Here is a 27,335-nt window from a genome sequence, read left to right as displayed (position 1 = left end):
GCAGCAGCATACATAAGGATGGTCATTTCCAAACAGGATTTTTAAAAATCCTAAAAGCGAGGGCAGACTTTCATTTTTAAAATAAACTCCAAAGCTTGCTCCCATGTTTTATGTTCTAAATGAAGTAGTGGCTAAGATTTACTGCGTGGTGACAATTCCTTGGGGCCCTTCGCTGTTCCCTGCCGGAGGATTCTCAGAGGCACACCGCCTTCCTAGGAGATAATTTCTCAGATCCCCCGAATGTGAAGAAGATGCGAAGTTAACATAAATAGGAATTCTTTTTTTTTTTTTTTTTGAAAAGCAACCACCGGAGGGACCGGAGGCTCAATTACGGGAAAACCTGAGAGGCCTAAATCGGCGCCTGACAGACGAATGCTCTGGGGCCTAGTCCTCGGGTTGGCCCGGGGGCTGCGCGCACAGTGGAGTCTGCCTGCGCTAGTCCTGGGCCCCGAGGCTTAGGCCCCAGGATACTGGGGAGCGGTCGGCCCAGGACTCAGTGTCCGGGATGAGAGTGGGATCCGCCAGCCGAGGGTCTGTAGGAGAATGAGGAGGAGTCAGGGCTCTGGGCCGCCCTCTTCGCGTAGCCTCTGGCTCGGCGAAGGGGCAGTAGGCCCCGCCCGCTCCTCCGGCCCCGCCGCCGGGGAGGGGTTTCCCGGGACGCGCCGGCCCCTTTCATCCAGGAAGTGAAAGCGACGTCGGGGTCAATGAAAATAAACGGGGAACCCGGGGTGGAAGGAAGGCGGGCTAGAAGGAGGGAGCGCTCGGCAGCGGAAACGCGAACGGAAGGCCGGCCGGGGTCGCGATTTTGCCGCCGCCTCCTCGGGGGCTAGCCCGGGGATGTCTGAGGCCACGTCTCGCGGCCCCCGAGCTCCACGCAGCGGCCGCCGTCCTGGCCTTTGAGGGCCGCCACGTCCCTGCGGCGCGCGCGGCCTGAGGGCGGCTTGGTGCCTGCTGGGGGCGCCGGGGGCGGGGCCCGGGCGGGCGGGGAGGGGTTGCCCAGGCTCTGAGTTTCCCCCATCACTTCGGCCGGCGCTGGGCCAGGAGGATGCTCGGCGCAGGGCTGTGAAGCATGGAGGGGGTTCTGTACAAGTGGACCAACTATCTCACGGGTATGATGGGGTCGGGTGCCCCGGGGGGTGGCGGGGGGCTCCGGCGGGCAGGCTGAGGAGAAGACGGGTCAGGGACTCCTCCCTTCCTTTGCCTGCCAGGGGGACCCCCACAGCGAAATCGGCTGTTTGGTTTCCGGGCTTAATCCTTGTCTCTGTCCCTTGTAAGTACCCATCTGGCGTCTTGAAGGGATAGTTCGAGACTGCGCACCATCCTCCTGACGGTGGGAAGTGCACCTGACCACTTCTTTTCCTGTGTAATAATACTTCTCGTTCCTCCTCTAGCTTCTGGAACCATTCTTGCTCTACACATGTTGATGCAATCTCTGTCTTTACTCTCAGTATTCTGTTAATAACTGAGTTGTTGGGACATAGGACTGGAGTGAACCGTTTAAGATCAAATTTTCGTTTTAAGAAATCTTTTCACTATCTCTTTTAATTTTGTTTAGCAACACGGTTTATTTTAAAAGTTCTCTGGTTGAAGTCGTTCGAGCATAACAAGCAAGATTTTGGAAGCTGTTGCAAGATAATATTCTCTTAGAGGTTGATTGTCAATGATTTATGCTTGCGCTTTGGAATTCAGTTAAGTGTGTGAGAAATTGTGGGAGAAAGTACAGGAAAGAAGAAGGTGGAGCCGGCAAGTCAGTTTCTCTTGTGAAGTGGATTGAAAGGAATAACTCCAAAAAACTAGGTGTCTCTGCAGCAATGAGAGACCAGCAGGGAAGGGCCCTTTTCCATGACACTAACAGTCTGGCTTATTAAAAGAGACTTAAATCTGAGTTGTAGTCCCATGCCTGCCATCAACTAATGGTAAGAACAAATCATTTTTTCTCTCAAGATCTGAGACTGATAGTGCCAGGGTGATCAACTAGTTTATCCTGAAGGTGTTTTCCAACTCCAAAATTCTATGATCTCACTAAATTAGAGGAAAAGGAATGGATTTAAAATATGGTTAAATGGCAAACAGGTATCTTGGTTTAGTGTAATAGGCCAATCTTGATTTGCTGCCTGCTTGTTCACTCAGCCAAAAGTAATTGTATGGTACGTTCATCTGTGTACATCTAAACTTGTGCAAAATCTGCACATAAACACTTCTTAAGACATAAGCACTGAGCTACAATTGTCTCTTTTTTTTATTAATTGGAATGCTGAAAACAGATTTATAGCAGCAAATGCTTTATATGATACATAGATGTTTTGTTGCATTAGAATGTCAAAGACTTCTATAACATGTTTTAAGAAAAAACATTAGAAAAATGGTGCAAGTTTTTTTTTTATTACGAATTTTCACATGGGCAGTTGTGAGAACAGTTATACTGTTGAGTTTAACTTTGAGACACTAGCTACTACGTTTTGAGATGCAAATGATCATCTCATTGCAAATATGCATAAGCACAGTGTCTTGGGAGTTCATGTGAGGAACCTCTTATGTGTAGCCCAGAGCAATGGGTGATTACTAAGATAAGTCATAATTTATTCCGGGAACGAAGTGTAGTTTTAGTGACCCTCCAGCTAGTTGAGCTTTTAACTTTATGTGCTTATAGTTTTTATCTTTGTAGAGCATTTTAAGTTCACTGCTAGTATGGCACATAGGAGCTTGATAAAATGAAATCTTTCATTTGGAAGAACTCTTTTTAATATTTAAATTTGCCTCAGTGGCATGCTTATTATTAGTTTTAGTTCATCTTAGGTCAGAAGGATGAGTGACTGTTCATAATGTGATCTTTAAGGAACCTTCCAGTTCCATGACAGTGTTCTTTAAGAATCCTTTGTAGAGAATAAGAATTTCAGTAACATTTGATAGTTTGAGATTAAAAAACATGTGTTTTGAAAAGGTAGTAAAAGAGAGAATACCTATGAATCTTTTTTACAGATATAGTCCTCATATATATGTGTGAATCAGTTAAGAGATGATTTTATTAATTATGTCTTCAAAGAGGTATGTAGAGAAGGTCATTAGCAGTCTTAATTAGATTAATATATTTGACTATAGTCACCTCTCAAGTTGGTACAAATTCTAAATGAATCATTCTGCTCAATATTTATTTGAAAGAGATACTGAATCACAATAACGCAAGCTTACAAAAATCACAGTTTGTCCCATAAAGACACTGGACATGGGGTAGAGGAGTGCATTTTCACCGTATGCTGCTTATAATTTGTCAAGCTGAAATAGTGTTTGGAAAGAAACCATTTTCATCATTCCTATGCATGCCCAATACAGTATACTCTTGTGGATATACTGCATATCTCTACTCATGTGTGGTGAGCTCAGTCGCTCAATTGTATCTGACTCTTCAACTCCATGGACTGTTCCAGGCCCCTCTGTCCATGGAATTTTCCAGGCAGGAATACTAGAGTAGGTAGCTATTTCCTCCTCGAGGGGGTCGTCCCAACCCAGGGATTGAACCCACCTCTCCTGCATTACAGGCGGGTTCTTTACCACTGAGCCACCTGGGAAGCCCCATACTCTCGTGGGTAACAGGCAATATCTTAATTTTCTAGTATTTAATCATTCATTCACTCAATCACTTTTTTTTTTTTTTTTTTTAGCACCTGGTATGTGCCAGGCAACTTTCCTAGGTTCTGGGAATGCAGTGATGAACAAGAAAGTTATGTACCAATTTGCTAGGCCTCATTAAGGACTATAGGGTTTCATATATAGAATTTTCCAAGCATCTGAAACTTGATTTTGGATATCCATCCCTCTGAACCATATTACCACATTCTCTACTGTGAAATTTAATCTTTTTATGATAACTCAGCATTGTTATTTGGAAAGCGTAACCGGTAAAGCCTTTTGGGGAGGTAAATCCTGGGTCTATATCAGGGTTTAAGAATGAATCCCCTATCTGTCTCTGTCTTGGTACTATTTGACCCATAAAAACTGAACTGATTAATCATATAGCAGGCAGTGTCTAAAGTGACCAGGCTGAATGGTGATTTAATAGTCACAGAAAGAACAAGGGCAGTCACACACCTCCAGCATGGTCACCGTGTTATTAATCAGTGAACTGTTGTAAATCAGTGCATGCTTCATAAGATTTCAGGGAACACTTGAGTCTGATTTGAAAGAGTGGAAGTTAAGCTTCAAGGAAAGCCCTCATCCTCATCCCCACCACTGCATTGGAGCCAAATCTATGATAGTTATGTACTGTAGCACTGAATAAACACTAATTAAATGAATTATTTTCAGTGTCTAGCATTTCTGCCTGTGCTGTGTAATGGCAGGGCAAAGAGAGGAGTGATGGGAATCCGTGCTCTCACCACAGGATATGCAACTTCTCTGTAAGAGACTGGAATTCTTGCAGCACTCACTGTGTGCAAGGGGGTCGGTGTTATTATGGCTGTTGTTCAGTTGCTAAGTTGTGTCTAACTCTTTGCAACCCCTGGACTGCAGCATGCCTGGCTCCCCTCCTTCACTATCTCCTGGAGTTTGCTCAAACTCAAGTCCATTGAGTTGGTGATGCTCTCTAACCATTTCATCCCCTTCTCCTGCCCTCAGTCTTTCCCAGCATCAGAGTCTTCTCCAGTGAGTCAGCTCTTCGCATCAGTTGGCTGAAGTATTGGAGTTTCAGCTTCACATTCAGTCTTTCCAGTGAATATTCAGGGTTGATTTCCTTTAGGATTGGTTTGATCTCTTTGCAGTCCAAGGGACTCTCAAGAGTCTTCTCCAACACCACAATTTGAAAGCGTCAGTTCTCTGATGCTCAGCCTTCTTTTTGGTCCAACTCTCACATCTATACATGACTACTGGAAAAACTGTAGCTTTGACTATATGTATCTTTGTCAGCAAAGGGATGTCTCTGCTTTTTAATATACTGTTGGAGTTTGTCATAGCTTTCCTTCCAAGGAGCAAGTGTCTTTTAAATTTCATGGCTGAAGTCACCTTCTGCAGTGATTTTGGAGCCCAAGAAAATAAAGTCTGACACTGCTTCCACTTTTTCCTCATCTATTTGCCATGAAGTGATGGGACTGGATGCCATGATCTTAGTTTTTTTGAATGTTGAGTTTTAAGCCAGCTATTTCACTCTCCTCTTTCACCTTTATGAAGAGACTTTAGTTCCTCTTCACTTTCTGCCATTAAGGTGGTGTCATCTGCATATCTGAGGTTATTGCTGTTTCTCCCAGCAATCTTGACTCCAGCCTGTGATTCATCCAGCCTGGCATTTCATGTGATATACTCTGCATATAAGTTAAATAAGCAGAGTGACAATATACAGCCTTGTCATACTCCTTTCCCAGTTTTGAACTAGTCTGTTGTTCCATGTCCCATTCTAACTGTTGCTTCTTGATCTGCAAACAAGTTTCTCAGGAGACAGGTGAGGTGGTGGTTTAGTATACACATCTCTTTAAGATTTTCCACAGTTTGTTGTGATTCACACAGTCAAAGGCTTTTGTGTAGTCAATGAAGCAGATGTTTTTCTGGAATTCTCTTGCTTTCTCTATGATCCATTGAATGTTGGCAGTTTGATCTCAGGCAGTTTCCTCTGTCTTTTCTAAACCCAGCTTGTACATCTGGAAGTTCTTGGCTCATGTTCTGCTGAAGCCTAGCTTGAAGGATTTTGAGCATTACCTTTCTAGCATGTGAAATGAGTGCAATTGTACCATAGTTTGAAGTTGTGTGGAGTTTGCTTAGCAAAGTGTTTTATAGTAGAGAGGAAGATCACATTGCAGAATTAGACAGCTGGATAGCACCTGAGAGGTCTTCTTGTTCAATTCACTTATTTTGGAGATTGGAAATTTTTGATATTTATTAGATGAAAAGATTTTTCCCAGGTGGCTCAAGAATCTGCTTGCCAAGGCAAGAGACGTGGGTTCAATCCTTGGCTTGGGAAGATCCCCTGGAAAGGAAATGGCAACCCTCTCCAGTTTTATTGCTTGGGAAATTCCATGGACAGAGGAGCCTGGCGGGCTGCTGTCCATGGGATTGCAGAAGAGTTGGATACGACTTAACAACTAAAGAACAGCAGCAACTCAACTGAAAAATGAAAGTAGAACTGGAACTAGCATCCATATCTTCTGTTGCTTTTTCCATTACATCATAACTCTCGTTCCGTTAGAAAAAATGAGCAGTTTGTGTTGCACTCTGAATGTAGAGCAATTATTAAAGATAGATCTGATGGGTTGTTGATGAGAAGATTGTGAGGCAGAATAAAGGTGTCGTTCCCCATATTTATGCTGATCTAGAGGTTTCTCCAGAAATCTCTCCCAACAAAATGGAGAGTGATGCAAAAGTATTTTGGGCAGATCTTGGCAGTTAAAAATTTCATTGTTAGAATGTTATTTTAGAATCAAGAAATGACATGGATAGTAAATTTTGCAATCCTAGTTTTCAGTGTGATGAATGTAACTTTTTATCAATCTTTTGTTGTTTATGATCTTGGTAGGTTGGCAGCCTCGTTGGTTTGTTTTAGATAATGGAATCCTGTCCTACTATGATTCTCAAGATGATGTTTGCAAAGGGAGCAAAGGAAGTATAAAGATGGCAGTTTGTGAAATTAAAGGTAAGTGAAATATATTGAATTAGATGAATCTGAAGTTAGGTAAGTGATAGTTTCTTCAGCATACTGCAAAAAGAGGAGAAAACCAGGTAGATATTTTCTAGTGCCATTTACCTCCATAGCATTCAGAAATGGTATTTAGTGTTGTTAAGCACAAGTTTATTATGTTTCACCCTCTATAAAAATACTTAGACTTGAAATTCAAAGTACAAGTGTTAGTCTTCCAATCTGGACTTGAATAACAGTTTCTTGTGGATGCCACTTTAAGTGTCCATGCTAAGTCTACAAGTGTTTTTCGTGTTTCTTTTTTTCTCATTCTCACTGAAAGATATTGTAAAGATTGGAAGCTCATCTCAAAGAAGATGAGGCCAGCAAAGTAGATTTGTGAAGTATGAACTCAAGAGTTGTAAACTGGTTTTTTGCTGAACTGCAAATAAGCTCTTCTGGGTTATAGAGGTGTTTTCCTTTTCTTCTTTTTTTATGATCTTGAGAGTTTCCAAGAGTACTATCAGGAATATTGTAGGGAGTCCCTTTATTGGAATTTGTCTGATGTTTCCCCCATGATTAGACTGGGCTTCTGGGTAAAGTGCCATTCTCATCACATCGTGTCAGGAATACTTGCTATCAACATGATAGCCCACTTTTTTTCCCCAAAGTATAATTTCTATTTTAATTTTTTTGGAGAGGATGGTTTTTCTTCAGTGTATAAGGGCTTAGCTCCTTACATAGGCTTTGGTGGAGGTCATGGGGCAGCTTCTGCAGATCTAAACTGGGGTCGGGGTGTTTGGTCCATCTGGGCTTCACGAGAATGATTCCTGTGCCTGTGACTGGCACAACTCATGCAGTAATGTAGTCTCAAGGTAAGTACAGCTGGGGAAGCACATAGGCATAGAACACTTGTTTCTGAAATGTCCTTGATGGCTGCGGCCTCTACTCTGTTTTTAGTGGTGAACTTTTGAATGGCCTTAATGGTGTCATTGAGCACACATTGGGCAGAGTTGGTGCAGTGAACAGGCTGCACGTGGCTATAGCTCTATTGGGCACAGCTATTGTTCTTTCTTTTTTTGGTCATCTTGGGAGTTAGGACCTGAGAGAGCTGACACATTGTTCTTGACATTAACCTTGACCACCTGGCTGAAGCAGTGTCTATCAGATTTCTCTACTGTAAAATTACCCTCCCAATTTTTTTTTTCCCCATACTGTGCCTTTTCAAAAGGGGAGAAATAAAGCAGTTTAAGTCCTGCTGTAATTTTCATAAAGAAAGGTTTTGTGGACCATTGATTCATTTGTGTGTGTAGTTGGGGTATGTGGGATGCAAGAAGGTAGGAGAGAGCAGAGAAAATAATAATGAAAAGTATTGAATTCTTCAAAGAGAATTGAAGGAAAAGATAAAGCACTAGAGGAAGGAGTGTTAAACCATACAGGGGTTCATGGCTACGTAAGATAGAGGAACACTTCACCCTGGTGGGACTGCTACATGCATAGTCCCTGAACTATATAAGGTGTAATTTTGTTTATTTTTATAAATCACACAAGAAAAGTACATTCAAAGCATGAATTTTTATTTTTAAAATGATGGCTTTATTTAATCTTGTTACTCAGATTTGATTCCAAATGAGATACTAACTCTTTTGAGAAATCAAATTGCATTCAAAGTTCAAAGATTTGACAGGCTTGAGGATATTTAAAGACTGTTAGTGGCAGAATTCTAAGGCAACTTTAGAACTTTTTCAAGCCATGGCAGCATTTTTATTGTCCTTGTTTGTTTAAAGAGTAAGATACAGAAGTGGGCATAAATCTTCAATATTCAGCCTTATGAATGCCAAAGTACTGAATACAATTGTGTAATTACCATCAAATCAAGAATTAGAATATTGTCAGCATTCCAGTTGCTGGGATAATAATCATGTTCCCTGAGCCACTAATCTCTCTAAAAGGTTACCATTAATCTGACTTTTATCACCATAGATAAAGTATTGTCTGCTCTTGAGCATTTTATAAATGGAATAGGTCAGTATTTTTTTGTGTGTCCGGCTTCTTTAACTAAACATTATGTTTGTGAAAGCCATCAAAATTGTTCTGTGTAACAGTCACCATTCTTATTGATGTGTAATAGTTTTATTGTGTGATTGTCCCACAATTTGGCTCTCCATTCTAGTATTGATGGGTGTTTGTTTTTCAGTTTAGGGACTGTAATAAGTAAAGCTGCCATAAGCATTCTCCTGTATTTGTTTTGTTGAACATATATATGTGTTTCTGTTCAGTATATATCTAGAACTGGAGTAGAGTTGCGAGGGAGGCATTGAATATTCATACATTCAACATTAATGGATATTAAAGAAAATGTCCTTTTTTTTGGCTCCTCCATGAGTCATGTGTGGGATCTTGGTTCCCAGACCAGGGATTGAACCTGTGTCCTCTGCATTGGGAATGTGGAGTCTTAACCCCTGGACTGCCAGGAGGTCCTAGAAAATATTATTCTTGACCTTTGTTAAAATAGAAAGGTACAAGGAAGCAGACTAGAGATGTAGAGAGTAAGCTAGTAGTTACCAGTGGGGAGCAGGGAGAGAGAAGAAGTAAAATAGGGGTAAGGGATTAAGAGGTACAAACTACTGTGTATGAAATAAATAAGCTATAAGGATATATTGTGCAGCCAGGGAATGTAGCCAATATTTTATAATAACTATAAGGGAAGTAGAGGAACTGAAAAGCCTCTTGATGAGGGTAAAAGAGGAGTGAAAAAGCTGGCTTAAAACTCAGTGTTCAAAAAACTAAGATCATGGCATCCAGACCCACCACTTCATGGCAAATAGATGGGGAAAAGTGAAAGCACTGACAGATTTTATTTTCTTGGGCTCCAAAATCACTGTGGACAATGACTGCAGCCATGAAATTAAAAGATGCTTGCTCCTTGGAAGAATACCTATCACAAACCTAAACAATGTATTAAAAAGCAGAGATATCACTTACCTGACAAAGGTCCGTATAGTCAAAACTGTGATTTTTCCAGTAGTCATGTACAGATGTGAGAGTTGGACCATAAAGAAGGCTGAACTCCGAATAATTGATGCTTTCAAATTGTGAATTGAGAGTCCCTTGGACAGCAAGGAGATCAAATCAGTCAGTCCTAAAGAAATCAACCTTGAATATTCATTGGAAGAACTGATGCTTGGCTGAAGCTCCAGTACTTTGGCCACTTGATGGGAAGAGCCAACTGATTGGAAAAGACCCTGATGCTGAGAAAGATTGAGGGCAGGAGAAGGGGGTGACAGAGGATGAGATGGTTGGATGGCATCACTGACTCAATGGACATGAGTTTGAGGAAACTTGGGAGATAGTGAAGGACAGGGAAGGCTGGTATGCTGCATTCCATGGGGTCGCAGAGAGTCAGACATGACTTAGTGACCAACAACAAAATATCCAAGAACGGTCTTTATAAGTAGAATAATAGGATGACAAAACTTTTGTGGCACTTATTTGCCATTGTACACTGAGCATCTGGTCAGTATTTTCAGTAAGTGATCATCTAAGTTAGGGCTTCTGCCAGACTTTCTGGGCTCCTCATCGTTTGACTCCACCCAGCTTGTTTATTCATGAATATATCATTTTGTAATCCAACACAAGGCTCTATTTAGGCTTGTCTCCTGATATCCTCAGTACATATTGTGTTCAGTTCGTTATCTAGGCCTTATCTTGTGCTATTTTTCTCTTAACCAAGTTCTGCTGTCATCAGATCCTTCTTAAACTTTTTCACTTTCTGCTGCTTCTTACCTTTTGTTATAATCACACATGATGTCTCTGTACCAAAGAGTTCAATATTTCAGTGCTTTATTTTTAGCATATTAGTTTGTTGCCTGGATAAAATTATTTCCTCTGTTAGAGCAAAGACACCTTTTTTCCCCTCTTCTATCTTCCCCTCTACAAGCACTGCTCTGAGCAGTGTAAATGTTTGTTGATTAATGACAATATAACAGAAATTAATTTTACAGCAAAGATTGAGGATTGGCTCAGTATAATTCTTGGTTAGCTTTCTTTTGTCTGAGATCCAGGGTGGGGGTAGTGTAGGAGAGGAGGAGGAGGGTGGAGAGGAAGAGGAGATCTTCAAAATGCTCATGTTTTCCTGGTTATTATGAGATGCTCATTGCTTGAGGACTGTTGTTCTGATGGAACGTTACTTTACTTACCGTTTATTGAACTTTATGCCAAGCAAAGCTCAACATTCAGAAAACTAAGATCATGTCATCTGGTCCCATCACTTCATGGGAAATAGATGGGGAAACAGTGCCAGACTTTATTTTTTGGTGCTCCAAAATCACTACACATGGTGATTGCAGTCATGAAATTAAAAGACGCTTACTCCTTGGAAGGAAACTTACGACCAACCTAGATAGCATATTAAAAAGCAGGGATATTACTTTGCCAACAAAGGTCCGTCTAGTCAAGGCTATGGTTTTTCCAGTGGTCATGTATGGATGAGAGAGTTGGACTGTGAAGAAGGCTGAGTGCCTAAGAATTGATGCTTTTGAACTGTGGTGTTGGAGAAGACTCTTGCGAGTCCCTTGGACTGCAAGGAGATCAGCCCTGGGATTTCTTTGGAAGGAATGATGCTAAAGCTGAAACTCCAGTACTTTGGCCACCTCATGCAAAGAGTTGACTCATTGGAAAAGACTCTGATGCTGGGAGGGATTGGGGGCAGGAGGAGAAGGGGACGACAGAGGATGAGATGGCTGGATGGCATCACCAACTCGATGGACGTGAGTCTGAGTGAACTCCGGGAATTGGTGATGGACAGGGAGGTATGGCGTGCTGCAGTTCATGGGGTCGCAAAGAGTTGGATACAACTGAGCAACTGAACTGAACTGAACTGATCCTAGGTTTGGGTGGGAGTTGGGGAGTGTTCCAAAACACAAACTGCTTTCAGAGAAATTAGTTTTAAAAAAAGTGTGGGAAGTGTGGCAGTGGTATAGGTGGTCCCAAGGGAGGGAGTTCTTGGATCTCACATTCAGTAGTTAATTTGTTGGCTGTTTTCTCTTCATATGCTGCCACCACTTGACTGCCTACCTGGGTATATGTGAGAATGGTGGCTTGGAGGGTGTCCCTGGATAGCCCCTTAGGGAAGTGGTACTGCCTGCATCTTGAATCAAAGTTTGTTGTTTTAGGTCTCAGATTTCTAACAGTAAGTGATGATTTGATTTTCCCCAAATTACTTAAGTCTGTGACTGTATCTCGCCTTTGTTTATCATCATAGTCCATTCAGCTGACAACACGAGAATGGAATTAATCATTCCAGGAGAGCAGCATTTCTACATGAAGGCAGTGAATGCAGCTGAGAGACAGAGGTGGCTGGTTGCTCTGGGCAGCTCCAAAGCCTGTTTGACTGACACAAGGACTAAAAAAGAAAAAGGTAACTATACATTTTTCCTTAATGGTGGAAATATTTTCTTAAACATAAATGTAAATTTTTATGTTCACTTATAGTAATTCATTCCAGAGAAATAATCAGAAATGTTGATCTGTGTACATAAATGTTCATTATAATTTGAAAATTTCTAAATATTGCCAAGGTTTAAATTTAGGAGAAAGGTTCAGTAAACAATATAGTGCTTCTGTAGGCTGATATATCATGTAGCCTGTAAAATGTTTAGGAGGGATTTTGATGATGTGAGGAAACGCCCAAAGTCATATGATCATTAATTAAAAAGAGCAATATTCAACATTACATAGCAATTCCTTGGCCAGTTCAGGAAAAATGTGTAAGTATTGGTAAAGTTCTTACCTTTGCAAAGGGAATTTGTGGAAAAAGACTTGCTTTTCACTTTAGACCCTTTGACTGTACCTTTTGACTTTACCATGTTCATATATTTCCAATTCAAAAGCAAAACAAGGGAATTCCATTGCAGTCCAGTGGCTAGGACTTGGTGCTTTCACTGCCGTGGCCCCAAATTCAATCCCTGGTCAGGAAACTAATATCCCCCAAGCCTCGCAGCAAGGCCAAAAAGAAAAATAAAAAGCCAAGCAAATAATTTACGGTATTAGTTCAGTTATGTGCAAATATAGTGAAAAAATAATAACAGTATTTATATCTTGGTTGTGAGATTACAGGGTTTTTTTCTACATATTTTTTATTATATATTTTTCAGTTTTCAAAAATTTTCAGAGTATGTATTACTTCTATAATTAAAAACAGTAGAAGTTATTTACATTAGTGAAAGCAACTAAATATGGATATTGTAAAATGAAGGGTAAGGGTTGAATTTAAACACTTTTCAAATATGTGGAAGAACATCATGGATAAAGTATGGTTAAGGGTAGGATAAGAGAGAATGATTAGTCAAAACAGCCAAAAGATAGAAACAACCCAAATGTTTATAGTTGGGTGAATGGGTAGGCATAGTATGATATGTACATACAGTGGAATATTATTCAGCCTTGTATAGGAAGGAAATTCTGATAAATCCTACATTGATGAGTGTTGAATATACACTAAATGAGATAAACCAGTCACAAAAGGACAAATATTGTATAATTCCACACCTTTGTCTTTGTTTCATAGAGACAGAAAGAATGGCGATTTTAGGGATTAAGGGAGGGAGGAAAGGTGAGTTAGTGTTTAATGTGTGTAGAGTTTCAGTTGGGAAAATGAAGAAGTTCTGGAGATGGATGGTAGTAATGGTTGTATAATAGTGTGCATGGTCTCAATGCCATCGAATTGTATATTTAAATATGGTTAAAAGAGTAAATTTTGTTATATATGCGTGTGTGTATATATAATATAACTTCAATAAAAAAGAAAGAATGACCTTAAACTTGGGTAGAACTTAACTTACGTTAGGTTGAATGGGCAGCCAGATCTGAGCTGCTTTGGCCCACTCTGGCTACAGGGGCTTGTGGCCAGCACCACAAAGCAGTGCCACTGGCTCCAGGAATATGCAGAAGCACCAGGATCTACCGTGTGCACTGCTTTTCCTTTCTCTGCTGCTTACACATCTGTTTAGAAGGTATTGCTACGCGAGTGGCTAAGATTATAGCTGATGTTTAGTGTGTCTGGAGATAATAAAGAAAGAAAAGTAGATTCTTAATTAAAACAGATTCTTAAAACAATATTATGTGAAAATGAAGCTGTGAAAGGAACAAAAGAAAATAAATAAATGCTTATATAGAGCAGTTTAACAGCATAAAAGTTAAAAACTCCTATATACCGAAATACAATAAGGAAAAGTGAAAAAAAGCTGACTGATCTTGAAAAATATCTGTAGTATTTTGAATGGACGAAAGATTGCTGTTTTTAATGCATAAGAACTTTTACAAATTTTCAGTTTATTTATTATTAAGAGAAAAACAAAAATCAGAACTGGAAAAAGGACTGTAAAGGACAAGAAAAGCCAATTTACAAAAAAAGAAATGCAATCACTTATTAAATGAAAGATGAATAGTGGAATGGAAATATCCTGTATAAGGCATTCATTGTCATCAGCCCCTCTCTGGAAATTAATCTACCTAAACTTCGTGTCAGATATATGACTGCCAGCTTTTTCTAGTTAGCTAAAAAGATGATGTTTCCTCAGGGAAAAACTTTACATTCTATTTTCAAGATCTCATACCTCCTAAGCTATAGGTACTTATATCTATTGCCTTACTTTTTAATGATTCCATTTTGTTGCTTAGCCCCTAAAATATGAAAATGATCTGTTTGAATGTTTGCATGTGTTCCTTTCAGAAATAAGTGAAACCAGTGAGTCTCTGAAAACCAAAATGTCTGAACTTCGCCTCTACTGTGACCTCCTAATGAAGCAAGTTCATACGATCCAAGAATTTGTTCACCATGATGAGAGTCATTCATCTCTCAGCATAGAGGTACATCCAAGACGATCCTTTCGTGTCTGGTTATGCTTTCCTGCACACATAGTGGGTGAGCACCTTCACTTAAGGTGACTGAGGAGCATTTTCAAGACAAGTTATTCTCAGCTTCAGACCTCTTGTACTGTAGACTGTCTGGAAACGTGTCTGATCTTTTAGATTTGGTCTGCATAACCAGAGTAAAGCAGCAGGCAGCACATTTCTCCAAGGAATCAAGGCCTGTCTTTGTAGCCAGTTGATAATTTGATGGCTGGGGTGGGGAAGAAGCATTACAGGCCCTGTTCCCTAGACTGACTGCATGAGTTCACTGGACAGCTGCTATGTTCTTTCTTTTGTAATAAGCTTCTAGCTTAGCTATTGAGGGTTAATAATCTGGCTTTATAAAAGAACTTGAAAAAAAATCCTCTTAGAACAGTGATGTAAGAATCAAAATTCAGATTTATGAGACCTGGCTATGAAATAGTCTCTTTCTTTCTGATAAAGTAGGACAGTGAGCCTTATTGCTTGCTCTCTGGGTGAAAGGGCAGCATAGTTCCCAGTCCCCTTTTGCCTGACTTGGGAGAAGTGGAACATGAAACCTTCCTGCTTCTACTGTGGCCTTCTCCTACTGGGGAAGGATCATGGCAGTTGTCTCTGGATGTAGGTATGTTAAACTTGAAGGCACTTCCTGCTTCATTGCAGGCTCTCCAGAGGCAGGTGCCCTCGCATCTGCTCCAGTGGCTCAGGGACAGTGTCAGGGACCCAGTCTTGTTCTTTCCTTCCATTCTGCTGTTCTTGGTGTGTTGGTTTTTTCTCCTCATGCTGAGCCTTCTGTGCTACTGCAAGGTCTCATAGAAGCAGGAGGCAGTGGGTGGCCATGGTAGAGAGAGAGAGTCTCAATTTGCTATCCTTGGCTTTTATCAGAGGCTGAAAATTCCAGAACCCCAGCAGACTTCTCATTATCTTTTTAGTCTGAGTCAGTGGAAAATAGGAAAAATGAGTATTTGGCAAAGGATCATGGAATCTACGTGACTGACTTATACCAGTCTATATTCATCCCCCAGGGGCAGGGCACTCTGCTGTCTTACAAAAAACCTTGGAGTTTGTATTCTACCAAGGGAGAAATGGTATGATTAAGGACATGGGGTAGACATGAATTCTGCCTGCCTCTTCAGTCATTGTCATGGTATTCCACTACTGTGATCACCTTTGGAATTCTGATACTTAGAGGCTTACAGTCTAGGTTAGGTTTTTTTAAGATAAATTTTTGTGCACAGTTTTTCAATATAATGCTTCGTTTAAGTGTTAAGAGTTATTTTTTCATGAAATCTAATTTCATATATTGTTTGCCTGAGAGATAATTTTTATTCATTCATTGATTTAGTTTTCTAAGGTAATGTATTTTAAATAGATTTGAACATAATCTAATAAGGTGTCCACTGAAGGTAATGTTTATTACTTGATTATAAGATGGTATATGAATCCACATAATTGTGTATGAGTCTGTGCAACTCATTGCATATTATTTTTCAGAACATGAATGAAGCCTCTTCTCTACTTAGTGCCACGTGTAATACATTCATCACAACGCTTGAGGAATGTGTGAAGATAGCAAATGCCAAGTTTAAACCCGAGATGTTTCAGCTGTCCCATCCGGATCCCTTAGTTTCTCCTGTGTCACCTTCCCCTGTTCAAATGGTTGGGACTTGTGGTTTTTCTTCCAGTGATACTGCATGTAGCTTTGTTATTGTGTTTATTTTTAAGGCTGGAAACTGGCAGTGGGAGGGAAAGAGTAAACAGGTCGAGTTTCTTTTGACTGTACTCAGATTTTGTATGGGAGCCTCTCAGTTGACGGGCTCAGTGTGTGCCAGGGTCCTGAACCCCTCTCCTTGCAAGGGCTGTGCCATTTACCCCAGCATACCAGGAAAATATAGAACTCTGGGGAGCTGTGACATTAAAGATTGGGGAGCACGCTTCTATCTGGTAAAAGCACCACAGGAGGGTGATGACTTACTCATGCTGCTGCTGCTAAGTCGCTTCAGTCGTGTCCAACTCTGTGCGACCCCACAGATGGCAGCCCACCAGGCTCCGCCGTCCCTGGGATTCTCCAGGCAAGAACACTGCAGTGGGTTGCCATTTCCTTTTCCAGTGCATGAAAGTGAAAAGTGAAAGTGAAGTTGCTCATTCGTGTCTGACTCTTAGCGACCCCATGGACTGCAGCCTACCAGGCTCCTCTGTCCATGGGATTTTCCATGCAAGAGTCCTGGAGTGGGGTGCCATTGCCTTCTCCAGCTTACTCATAAGGGGTTAAAATTAAGCAGGTCTTTAAAGGAGTTGTAAGAGTTTGAAACACCATGTTCAGGGGAGACAGTATTTTGTAGTCGGCATTTGGATTTGAACCTTCCAAAGAGGCAAGGTACTTATTCTCTTTGGACTTTATTTTTCTCATCTCTAAAATACACGTGTTATTTTTACATCAGAGGAGATCTAACCTGTTTAAATGTTAGGTTAAACTTTAGGTTCTTAATCCAAACAGCAAGGACTCTTTTTGCCAAGGGTGGTGGCTTCATTGAGCTTTTCAAGGTAATAAACTTACTTGAGCACGCTGTGGGGGAACTTGGAGATGAGATAAGTTTTGATGAAGCCTTACATTTTTCCAAATCAAACTATTTTCATGAGCCCTTTTTTTAGGAGGAAGAATGCCACCTGGCTTTTATTTTAGCAGTTACCTGAAGGCTTAATTGTTGGCAGAAATAATAGGGTACAACTTATTCCAAGATTTTCTTACCCACCACAGCAAATTTAGTCATATGAGAGTTAGTAACGATTATTACTTACATTTATTTAGATCGTGGGTGCATACTAATTTGTTTCACTTGCATCCAACTCTTTGCAACCCTGTGGACTGTAGCCCACCAGGCTTCTGTGTCCATGGGATTCTCCAGTCAAGACTATGGGAGTAGTAGTATGGGTTGCCATGTCCTTCTCCAGGGGATCCTCCCAACCCAGGGATCGAACCCACATCTCTCTGTCTCCTGCATTAGCAGGCAGGTTCTTTACCAGGAGTGCCACCTGGGAAGCCCCACTTAGATCATAGTTTTCTAATTAATTTATGGTGGACTAATAGTATCCTCTGAGATAAGTATACCATGAAAGTGAGTTTTATGGCCAGATTGGTCTGGGAGTGCTGCTGCTGCTGCTGCTGCTAATTAAACAAATTGGGTTTCTCTGTCATAGGATGTCTCAGAACGTCTTTTGTGCTGAAATGCATGTGAATCTCTGAGGAGAGGTGGTGTGTTTCTGAAATTTATTTGATGGTTGAACCCTTCTGTATATTCTTAAATAACAGCTCACAGGATTGTGGCATTTGATAGAATGCAGTTTGACAGTGTTGCTTTTTAGAGCAATTTTAGGTATACTGTGAACTGCTAAGTAACATTATAATTGAACACAAAACCCTAATCTTTTGGGATGGATGTAGTGTGTTCCTGAGCTTGATATACAAGGGGTACAGAGTACTTTTTTAAAGGTGTCAATTATTTTTTTATAAGGTATTTTGTTTTATAGAGTCAAATATAATGAAAACACCTCAGACCTACCTGATTTCTGCATCGAACTTCTGAGGAAAATGCTTTCTGTTATAAATGTTCTATAGTCTAGAGAGGTCATATGTGTATTTTATGTAAACCATAATATCTGTCTCTTTTAAACTAAAGTCTTTTATCAGTGGAAATATTACAAAAAATCCAATAAGTTAATCTAGGAAATATTGGTTAGAGGCTGCTTATTTTTCCTCACTGTGCCATTTTGCTTCATTATTAAAGCAAAAATTGTGGCTTATGGTAAATAGTTCTGGAGACACATAGCATAGAAAGTAAGGTCAGATAGTCTTCAAGGGGAATTTTTCTTTTTTTTTTTTTTTAATGACATGAGTAAATGAAAAAGCTGAAAGATTTGAGAATTCCAAAATTAACTTGATCTTTATAACTGCTTAACATAGTTAATCTCATGTCTCTCTTTAAGTTAGCTTGCATTCACTTATATCTCAAATCATCATGGAAGTTTAAACACTTGTCATTTTTGATCCATAAATTGAGTGATAATTGTAGTGGGAGTGTTGCTGGGTGAGTAATCCTAAAGGAAGTGATTTCTCTTAAAGGAGCTGTTAATGTCCAGTTGCATCTTTATTTTAATCATATTAAGAATTCCTGGGCTACAAATTGGATGGGTCTTAATTCTCATTTCAACAGGGATTTCTCAGAGCAACTGTAGAAGGCCTTTATAAAACATAAGTGTTAGACTTGAACTTACTTCTAAGACTTTTGAGCTCCTATATTTAAAGCAGCCATCCTTGGTTTTAATAAAAACTTTGCTTTTTTACTACCTTGCTAAGCATTGAAATAATCTACTTAGCTGCTTCTGTCTTTTGGGGGGAGTAGTTAAATTATGTTTTATATTTTTCATATTAACTTTCTGATGAATCAGATTTTATTTATTTATATTTTAAGTATATGATTTAAGAAGCCTAGTTGAGGCTTAGGGTTTCTCTTCTGATTTCTTAAAAGACTTGAATTATTAATGCTGTTTTCCATGAAAACCACCCATAGTTTAGAACATCTGTGTAATAGCTACCTGAATAACGAATGGCAAGGAGAAGCTCTGCCTTTTAAAAAAAGAGACAGAGAGAGACACTTATTAGACTGTTTTCTTTTCTGACTATCTAAATACTTGTTTTCATCACAAATAGTGTGATTTTCTTTGAGGGGGCTAGTTAGGTATACTGTTTTATATACATTTTTATATATGTGTGTGTGCACATGCATGCTAAGTTGCTTCAGTCGTGTCCGACTCTTTGCAACCCTATGGACCGTAGCCAGCCAGGGCCCTCTGTCCATGGGATTCTCCAGGCAAGAATACTGAAGTGGGTTGCCGTACCCTCCTCCAGGGAATCTTCCTGATCCAGGGATTGGACCCGTGTCTATTATGTCTGCTGCATTGGCAGGCGAGTTCTTACCACTGATGCCACCTAGATACATATATAAAATAAAATTTGGTTTTTAATTTTGAGAAAATAATCCAGCATGTTTTTGTATGCTTTGAGAAAGATTTCAGTTATTAGGGAGAAAGCTTTATCTTGTGCTAATGTTACTTGAGTCTGTAAAAAACAAATTTTTTGGCCAGCTATCTTTCTTTGAGGAAATTTAGGTTAATTATCATCACCATAATAATATATTAGAGCTGTCTTATTCTACTTGACCTGTGATTAAGCTTATTTTCTTTTAAAATTTCTAGATGAAACGTTCTGTCAGCCATCCTGGTTCTTGCAGTACAGAGAGGTAAAATAACCTTTTCTTTTGACCAAATTTTCTCAAAATTCTACCTAATTAGGGAAATTTTTCTGTCTTTCATAAAATGGAATGTAAACTCTGTATGGGCAGAGTCTTGTTCTGATTTGCTCATCACTGCTTCTCTTACTGCTTAGTATAGAGCCTGGCCCCGCTAGATAAATAATGAGTGAATAAAATAGCCAGTAAGGTAAGCAACTTGCCAGCCATCATACTTTTTTTAAGCTGTAAATTATAACAAGTGATGGTTAATAGAAATCCATTTTCAATGTATTAAGACGTCAAGCTTAGGCTTATTTTACTGTAGTTTATTATAGAATCATATATTTGTTCTGAGCTGTTTTATTTGGAGCTAAGGCTGTTACTGAAAAGAGAGAAAAAGCAGTTGATATTTTAAAGTATGTATTCATATCAGCACATGTAAAAAATTTACCTTTTTGATCTTGCCAGTGTATCCCATGCTGTTTATCTTAGCAGGTAATATTCTTGTGAGTTGCTGTGGTTGTCTCATTGGTTCTTTGGAAAGTGATGAAATTATAGTGACATTAGCATTTATGTCTCTACATTAATATGGGCTAGAGGCAAAAAATGGTTATTATAGGATTATATATAAAATCATGTATGTGAAACTTTAGAAATTTGTAAAGTACTATAGAATTTAATGAATCTTTCTTTCAGTAAATGTCTATTGAGTGGCTACCAAAAAAAGAATAAATGCTGAGACTGCTTATTATTTTGTCACTATTTTTTCCCCTGTCATGATTATGTAATTGATTGAACTATTATGTGCTCATAGGAGTCCAGTGTTATATCTAATTCTATCAGGAAATGAAATAATTCACCAACTGAATTTTCCAGAAAAATAAAACTTGATTGCTTTAACAAAGTTTTATTTTTTTCAAATTTTTATTTTTATGATTGAATTTTTTACCTGTATTTTATCCATTTTGCCTTATTAAATAAGCTACAATATGAGTCTTTAAACTTTATTTTTTCTTGGTGAATCAAGTTTGTCATTAAGAACAGTAATGTTGGGCTGTCATCCAGTGATAATGCTATTGAGTGGTGGTAATTTGCTTCTGCGTTGAATTTTTTAGTTTGATTTTTCTGGTTTTCCAAATTGGTTTGTGAAAACTAGTTTTTCTAGCCTTCACTTGCCGCTGTGAGTGAGTTGGCTCCTAGCATACTCCCATACTGCTGGCCCATCCGCTTTGCTCTGCTGTTTTAGATTGGATATGGGTGACACCAGATACATACGCTTGTGAAGTCTATAACTTTTAGTTTCCAAATGCTTGTTAACCGTAAGACATGTTACTCTCTAGCTGGACCTTCCTCTATAAAAGAAGTCACTTCATTGTACCTCTTTTCCTTTCAGTTTGGCTCAGAGGTCGTATTCCCCAGCTTACCAGCTAGGTTCTCAATGCTTTGACTTGTTTATGGTCTGACCTCTAAAGGAGTAGAATGTTGCTGAAATAGAACTTTGAGTATAAAAACAGTTCCTCTTTCATTTAAAGAGAAGTCATTGAAAACTGCAGTTAAGTTGAGGGTGTTTTCATTTGTTGGAAGTCCTTAATGCTGTTTATTTAATTTACAGGAGTAGCCACTCTATGAAAGAACCAATGTCTACACTTCACCGACTCTCCCAGCGACGCCGAAGAACCTACTCAGATACAGATTCTTGTAATGATGTTCCTCTTGAAGACCCAGATAGTAAGTTAGAAGGGGTATGACTCTCTCTTTGGCCTGTTCAGCAAAACAGGTGTGGGGCTCTGTAATTGTTGAGGAATACTGGCAGTGAATAGGGTCAGTACTAAGAAGTACTAAATATCTCTTTGTAAATGCTGTATCTTAGATTTACATATGTAATATCAACATTTTTACTCCCATTGCATTTTAGTGATTTCTTAGTAATCTTATATTCCCACTATATTTGCATTTAAAAAACATTTAGAAGGAAGCATAAATTGTGAGTTGGATTCTAGGGAAAAATAAAGGGAAGTTCTAAGTTCAGAGAAAAATAAGTCAACATTGTTACTTAAATAATTTGAAATGGCCAAGGTAAATAATTTTTTCCTGGTGGTGATGGTGAATTATACTAGCATTTATTCCTGTGCCTTTTTCTTCCTTATTATTGAAGAGACTGTATACTATGATTGAATAGGAAAGATTTTGTGATTTCTGTTAAATTTAATTATTTTTTTCTCCAGAGCAGAAGCTTTGAAAGTCTGTCAGAATATGTACTTAGACAGTAGTGACCATGATTTCCAGTGAATGCAAATATGGTATTATTATTACAACTCCATTAATAGACTTTTGCTTTCCAAAGGCTTTACTATTTTTCCATGAAACATGGGTATAAATTACATATTATTTTCAATTAAGGAACAGGTTGTGTTCCAAAGGTTTATTTGTAAGTCAGCTGCTTGGAACAAGATTTTATTTCCTTTATGGAAATGAAATGGTGAATGGTAGTTAGATTCTTTAGACTGCATAGAGGAGCCCAGCTAATTTATAGTGTGGCTGAAATGAGATGAAACAATGGTGTTGGATTTCTAGTATTTGATTATATTGAAAACATTCATTAACATAGAGTTGTTTGACTTAATCAGAACATTAAACAGATTTAATTAGAGGGGAATGTGAAGTTCATGAAAATGGTTGAGATTCTAAAAGGACTGCTGCTCACTTTCAGATCTCAAGAAGTTGTTGGCATCTTTTTTTCTTAATGTCCATTTTTCTTACAGAACTAATCTATTTATTGATGTAGAACACTACTGTGTACTCATTATCATTTTGAATTTAATTTGGGGCAACAAGTGAATAAATGAAAGAAGGAAACAGATTGAGTAGGGGAAGCGTATGGGAGAAAGAAACTTTCCTAGGCCAATTTAGTACATCTTCGAAGTGATAAGAAAAAGAGGGAGATGGTTAAAGAGGTTAAGTATGGGGAAGAAAATGTCACCTGAGGCAGGTTCTGTACATTGCGGTTTACCTTCCTCTTTCTGCCTTTAAAAATACATGACCCTTTTCATCTAGAGCTTATGAAGCAGTTTCGTACTGCCTTGTACTTTTTTTAAAAATGCCATTTCTCTTTTTTAAGGGTGTCAATTTCATTTGTGATAGCTAAATTAATTTTTAAGCCAGCCATTTTCCTTAGCTGTCCTTTCTTTTAGAACCTCTGGTTCTGAATTGTTGAAAACTGTTTTCATAAGATCCAAGTGTAAATGGCTTATTCCATTTAACAATGTAGCTGTTAAGGAGTGTAACAAAATTAGTTATACACCCCTGTATGCAAATCCACACAAAAACCTGCATTGATATATGCATATGCATTAATCTTTATATCCGTACATATATCTCAACTCTTTAAAACTTTTTAAAGTTGGCAAGTATAGGATAGGTCAATTTTAGCCTTAGATTTCCTTCTTTTTACCCTAAAATTTAGTGTCCCAGTTAGCTGACAAAGCAGAGACTGTATTAGTTCTGTTTCTTAGAAAGTGTGGGCTTCCCTGATACTCAGTTGGTAGAGAATCTGCCTGTAATGCAGGAGACCCAGATTCGATTCCTGGGTCCAGAAGATCCCCCAGAGAAGGGGAAGCTATTCTTGGGCTTCCCTTGTGTCTCAGCTATAAAGAATCCGCCCGTAATGTGGGAGACCTGGGTTCAATCCCCGGATTGGGAAGATCCCCTGGAGAAGGGAACAGCTACCCACTCCAGTACTCTGACATGGAGAATTCCATGGACTGCATAGGGTTACAAAGAGCTGGATGTGACTGAGCGACTTTCACTTTTTAGAAAGTGTACTGGGCAAATTGACAGTCTTAGCTGAAAGTCTTTATGTCAGCACATACTTTCCTTTGAGAGATGCAGCTACTACTTATTAACTAGATTTTTAGGAATTTATAAATTTTATGTTAAATTAAAAATATGTTCATGTGCAGATGAACAGGACCATGCCAGTGTGCTTCATGTGCTTGCTTGCAGCTGCAGTGCTAGTTTGGTGAGCTGCATCCCAAATGGAGGTGTGAGGACTTTCAGTGTGAGGTACCTAGTCAGCTTTGCTCAGAAAGTCTTGTGATGCTTTGCTGTATACCTGAAACTAACAAAACACGATAAATCAACTATACACCAATAAAATCAAAATATTAAGGAAAACAAAGTCTTGTGATAAAAAGACCAAGACCTGAGTTAGTCCTAGTTCTGTTGTTACCAATTGTGTGATCTTGGGTTGGGCCTGTGATCTTTTCAGAACTTGGTTTCTTTGCCTAGAAAATCAGGAGGATGCCAGCAGCATTAAAATGATAAGGCTGAAAAAGCAGTAGTTAATTAAGACTAAATTCAAATTCAGCAAATCATTGTTGATTACTCCATTATGTGCAAACCTTGGTTCTAGCAATGAACAAAACAAGTATCTCTACTACTTCAGATAGTTTCATAACTACTCATGAATTTTTCAGTTTCTCCTTACAACTGCCAGTATTATAAAAGTTAGATTTTTACTCTTTTAAGCAAACCATCAAAAGCTTAGCAGGAAGCTACAGGGATTTCATGTCCCTGAATAGAAAATGTTCTTTTACAGAGGACTGGAGTTATACTGGTAGGATGTTTAACTTTTTAATCAATTTCTCAATAGGACCTGTTCACTGTTCAAGAAATACACTTAATGGAGATTTGGCATCAGCAACCATTCCTGAAGAAAGCAGATTTATGACCAAAAAAAAATCTGAATCAGAAGATCCTCTTCTATCCTTCTCTTCCTGAGGAAACAGAAGTGTTCATCTTCCGCCAAGTATTGCTATGCAAAAGCTGCTGTAATTAAACTATGTTATAGGGAGTAGTTTTTCCCTTAGGATTTCTCTGCACTTTATAGAATATTGTAAAACAAAAAAACAACCCACATACCTTTGAAGTGTATTTTATCTTTATATAGTTTATTTGCAAGAGTATTTTCCTAATAACTTCACAGTATGAATGTGCATCTTTTTTTTTTTTTTTTAAACAAATGATGGTGTAACATTTTGACATCCATAAGGACAAATGTAGATATTTTTCTAAAAAACTGTGAGGGACTGACAGCTTAGTCAGTGTGTATTGTAGCTTATAAACATGAAATCTTATAAACCTAAGGTTTCAGTTTGACAGAAGTGTGATAAATATATAACTTGTGCCATGGACCAAATGGTCACTTTACCCCAGCTGAAATGAGTTACGGTTGCAGCTTGATGGTGTTTGTATTATATTCCTTTAACCAAAAAGGAAACATTTAATATTTGAGATATTTTTACCCCAAATACTATGATATTGAGGATTTTTAAAAAACCAGACTGTGCTGTCCTTCGTATATGAAGTTGACACTACTGATTTATCAATACCAAATGTTGTGTTAAAGTATTTAATTTTTACTTATTTATTTTTCTGTTGCATCAAAAAAAAAAGATTGCATCCTAACTTTTATGACCTACCAAATTTAAGATGTGTGTGTATTGTTATTTACATTGTTCTAGAAAGAAGTTAATGTTGTAGTGACCTTGCTCACTTCACCAGAGAAATAAATGACTTGCAATGGAAGAGGATTTAGTGCTTTTTTTCCCAGAATAGACATTATTAAGCTACTGTTGTAAGGTATTGATATTTGCAGCTCTTTAGAATATCTAGACTTTTTTTATTTATGAGTATTTATAAAAAAAGGAATCTGTCAAGGCGACTGCCCTACGTAACTTGAGAATGGCATTATTTAAAGAACAAATAGCATTTTTTAGTAGTGCCTGTCCATGCCATCAGTGTTTGCCTTGTAAACTGTTTTTTCAGTTCACTTTGGAGTGACGGTTTTGTCCAAGGTTTTAGATGAGGAGCACTTTAAAACAAACTGGCTTGATGTTTTTAAGTTAATCATATGTTTAATAAATATGTGGTTTTTGCATTCAAACTCATCATATAATACATTGTATTTTTTACATTTATTGATAGTTTGTCTAATCTTTATCAAATGGTAATAATATTTTTTATTGGTTTGATTTTGTTTGTATATTTAGACCTCATAGTAAATACACAAGTAAGGCATATTTTTAGCTTTTTTGCCTGTGAGCTTAGAATGTTATGTCCTATTTCATTTTAAATTTCTCTTGTAAGTTTATGTGGGAATTGTTTTAAAAGATTTGTTTAAAATATTTTTTAAACAAATTAAAAAAATTTGTTATTTCCATATTAAAATAAGTCTGTAGTTATAGGCTTTCTTAAGTTTAAAATGGACATTAACAATCTATACACATTAATATACATTTAGATAAACTGTATGCTACTTAAAGTATTTGACATTTTAAATAGCACACGGGTCATTTGACTATATTAGGAGGACTCTTTTTCTGCTCATGTTGTACTTCATATGTCTAGTTTGAGAAAAAAGAAGGTTGATAATATAGTAAGTATTCATGTTGAGTGAGTTGTCAGGTTTTTGGCTTCTTTTTGTGTTTTTTGTAATAGGAATGAGTAGTGATAAGACCATGGAGATCAAGGTGCTACTACTGACTGTGGAAGTTTTTCTAGTAGTTTTTTTTTCTTTTTTTTTTAATCAATAGGTTTATAATGGAAACACTATAACAGAGCTTTTGAACTCATGGAAAATAAATCCATTTTATATTGCTTTATCCAAAAATATGAGTTCCGGAACAGTTTTCTGTAAATATTTTTAAAAATAAAATACAGTTATTTCTGGCTCATATCATTTTTTTCTCCTTGAAGTAGGTGCTTTGAACAAGTTCGCTATATTCCTAAATATGGATTTTATTGTGACTGGAATCACCTTTTTTCCCTTAGGAATCAACTCATTTGTGAAATCTTTTTTTCTTTTTTTTTTTAGGGAATGTCATTGTATCTGGAATTACATCTGGGTTTTGACCAGTGAGTTGATATCATGAAGCAAAGCTTCAGGGCACTTTGCATTTTGAGGAGCCCAGTATATTGTCAAGGGTGCCTGATTTTCTGAATCTTAAGAAAAAGATGAACCATATAAGAAAAATTTCATAAGGATTTTAGTTTGTTACAATTTTTGTAGTGTCTAATTATTGGTTGTTCTTGTTTTACTTTATCTAGGCCTTGGGGTTGAAAAATTGGGGACTCTTGGTATATCAGTGATCTTCTAAGCAGAACCAGTGCTTGCTTTCTGTTGTGTGGGAATCCAAGGCTTCTATGCTTAAAACAACTGATGAGAGTTAAGTGGACCAAATTTGAACTTTGTTATATTACACTGAATTATTGTGTTATCTTCAGTCAGGACAAGTCCAGAAATGAATGCTATTTAAACTTAAATTCCAAAGCAAGAGATAAAGTATCTTCATTTTGACAATCTCCATGGAACCTTTCACCTTGAATTGTAGGTTTTCTCTGTATGTTATTATAATTAGTGTTTAGAAGTTATCATAAGATCTCAGGAAATACAATCTTGTAATATGTGACTCCGTGCATGTCATAGTATTATTAATTTGGACTCTACCAATTCTTGACTTATTACATGAAGTGCCTCTGGGTCTGTCCTTTGAACCTTGCTC

The 27,335-nt window shown here is 38.2% G+C and overlaps 1 protein-coding gene across 1 annotated transcript; it reads left to right on the top strand.

The window, feature by feature from the left end:
• Window positions 1-1,009: 1,009 nt before the first annotated feature.
• On the top strand, window positions 1,010-26,283 carry PLEKHA3 (pleckstrin homology domain containing A3). Its single transcript, XM_068968558.1, has 8 exons — window positions 1,010-1,109; window positions 6,497-6,613; window positions 11,859-12,014; window positions 14,328-14,464; window positions 15,980-16,144; window positions 19,739-19,782; window positions 21,386-21,501; window positions 24,425-26,283. Exons 1-8 carry the CDS (start codon window positions 1,070-1,072, stop codon window positions 24,550-24,552), a joined length of 903 nt encoding a protein of 300 aa, XP_068824659.1. The 5' UTR covers window positions 1,010-1,069; the 3' UTR covers window positions 24,553-26,283.
• The last annotated feature ends 1,052 nt before the right edge of the window (window positions 26,284-27,335 follow it).

This window comes from Capricornis sumatraensis, chromosome 3 (genome assembly GCF_032405125.1).
Source record: "Capricornis sumatraensis isolate serow.1 chromosome 3, serow.2, whole genome shotgun sequence".
NCBI lineage: Eukaryota > Metazoa > Chordata > Mammalia > Artiodactyla > Bovidae > Capricornis > Capricornis sumatraensis.
The sequence above is the reverse complement of the archived record's forward strand: the minus strand, read 5'-3'. Positions and strand labels throughout refer to the sequence as shown.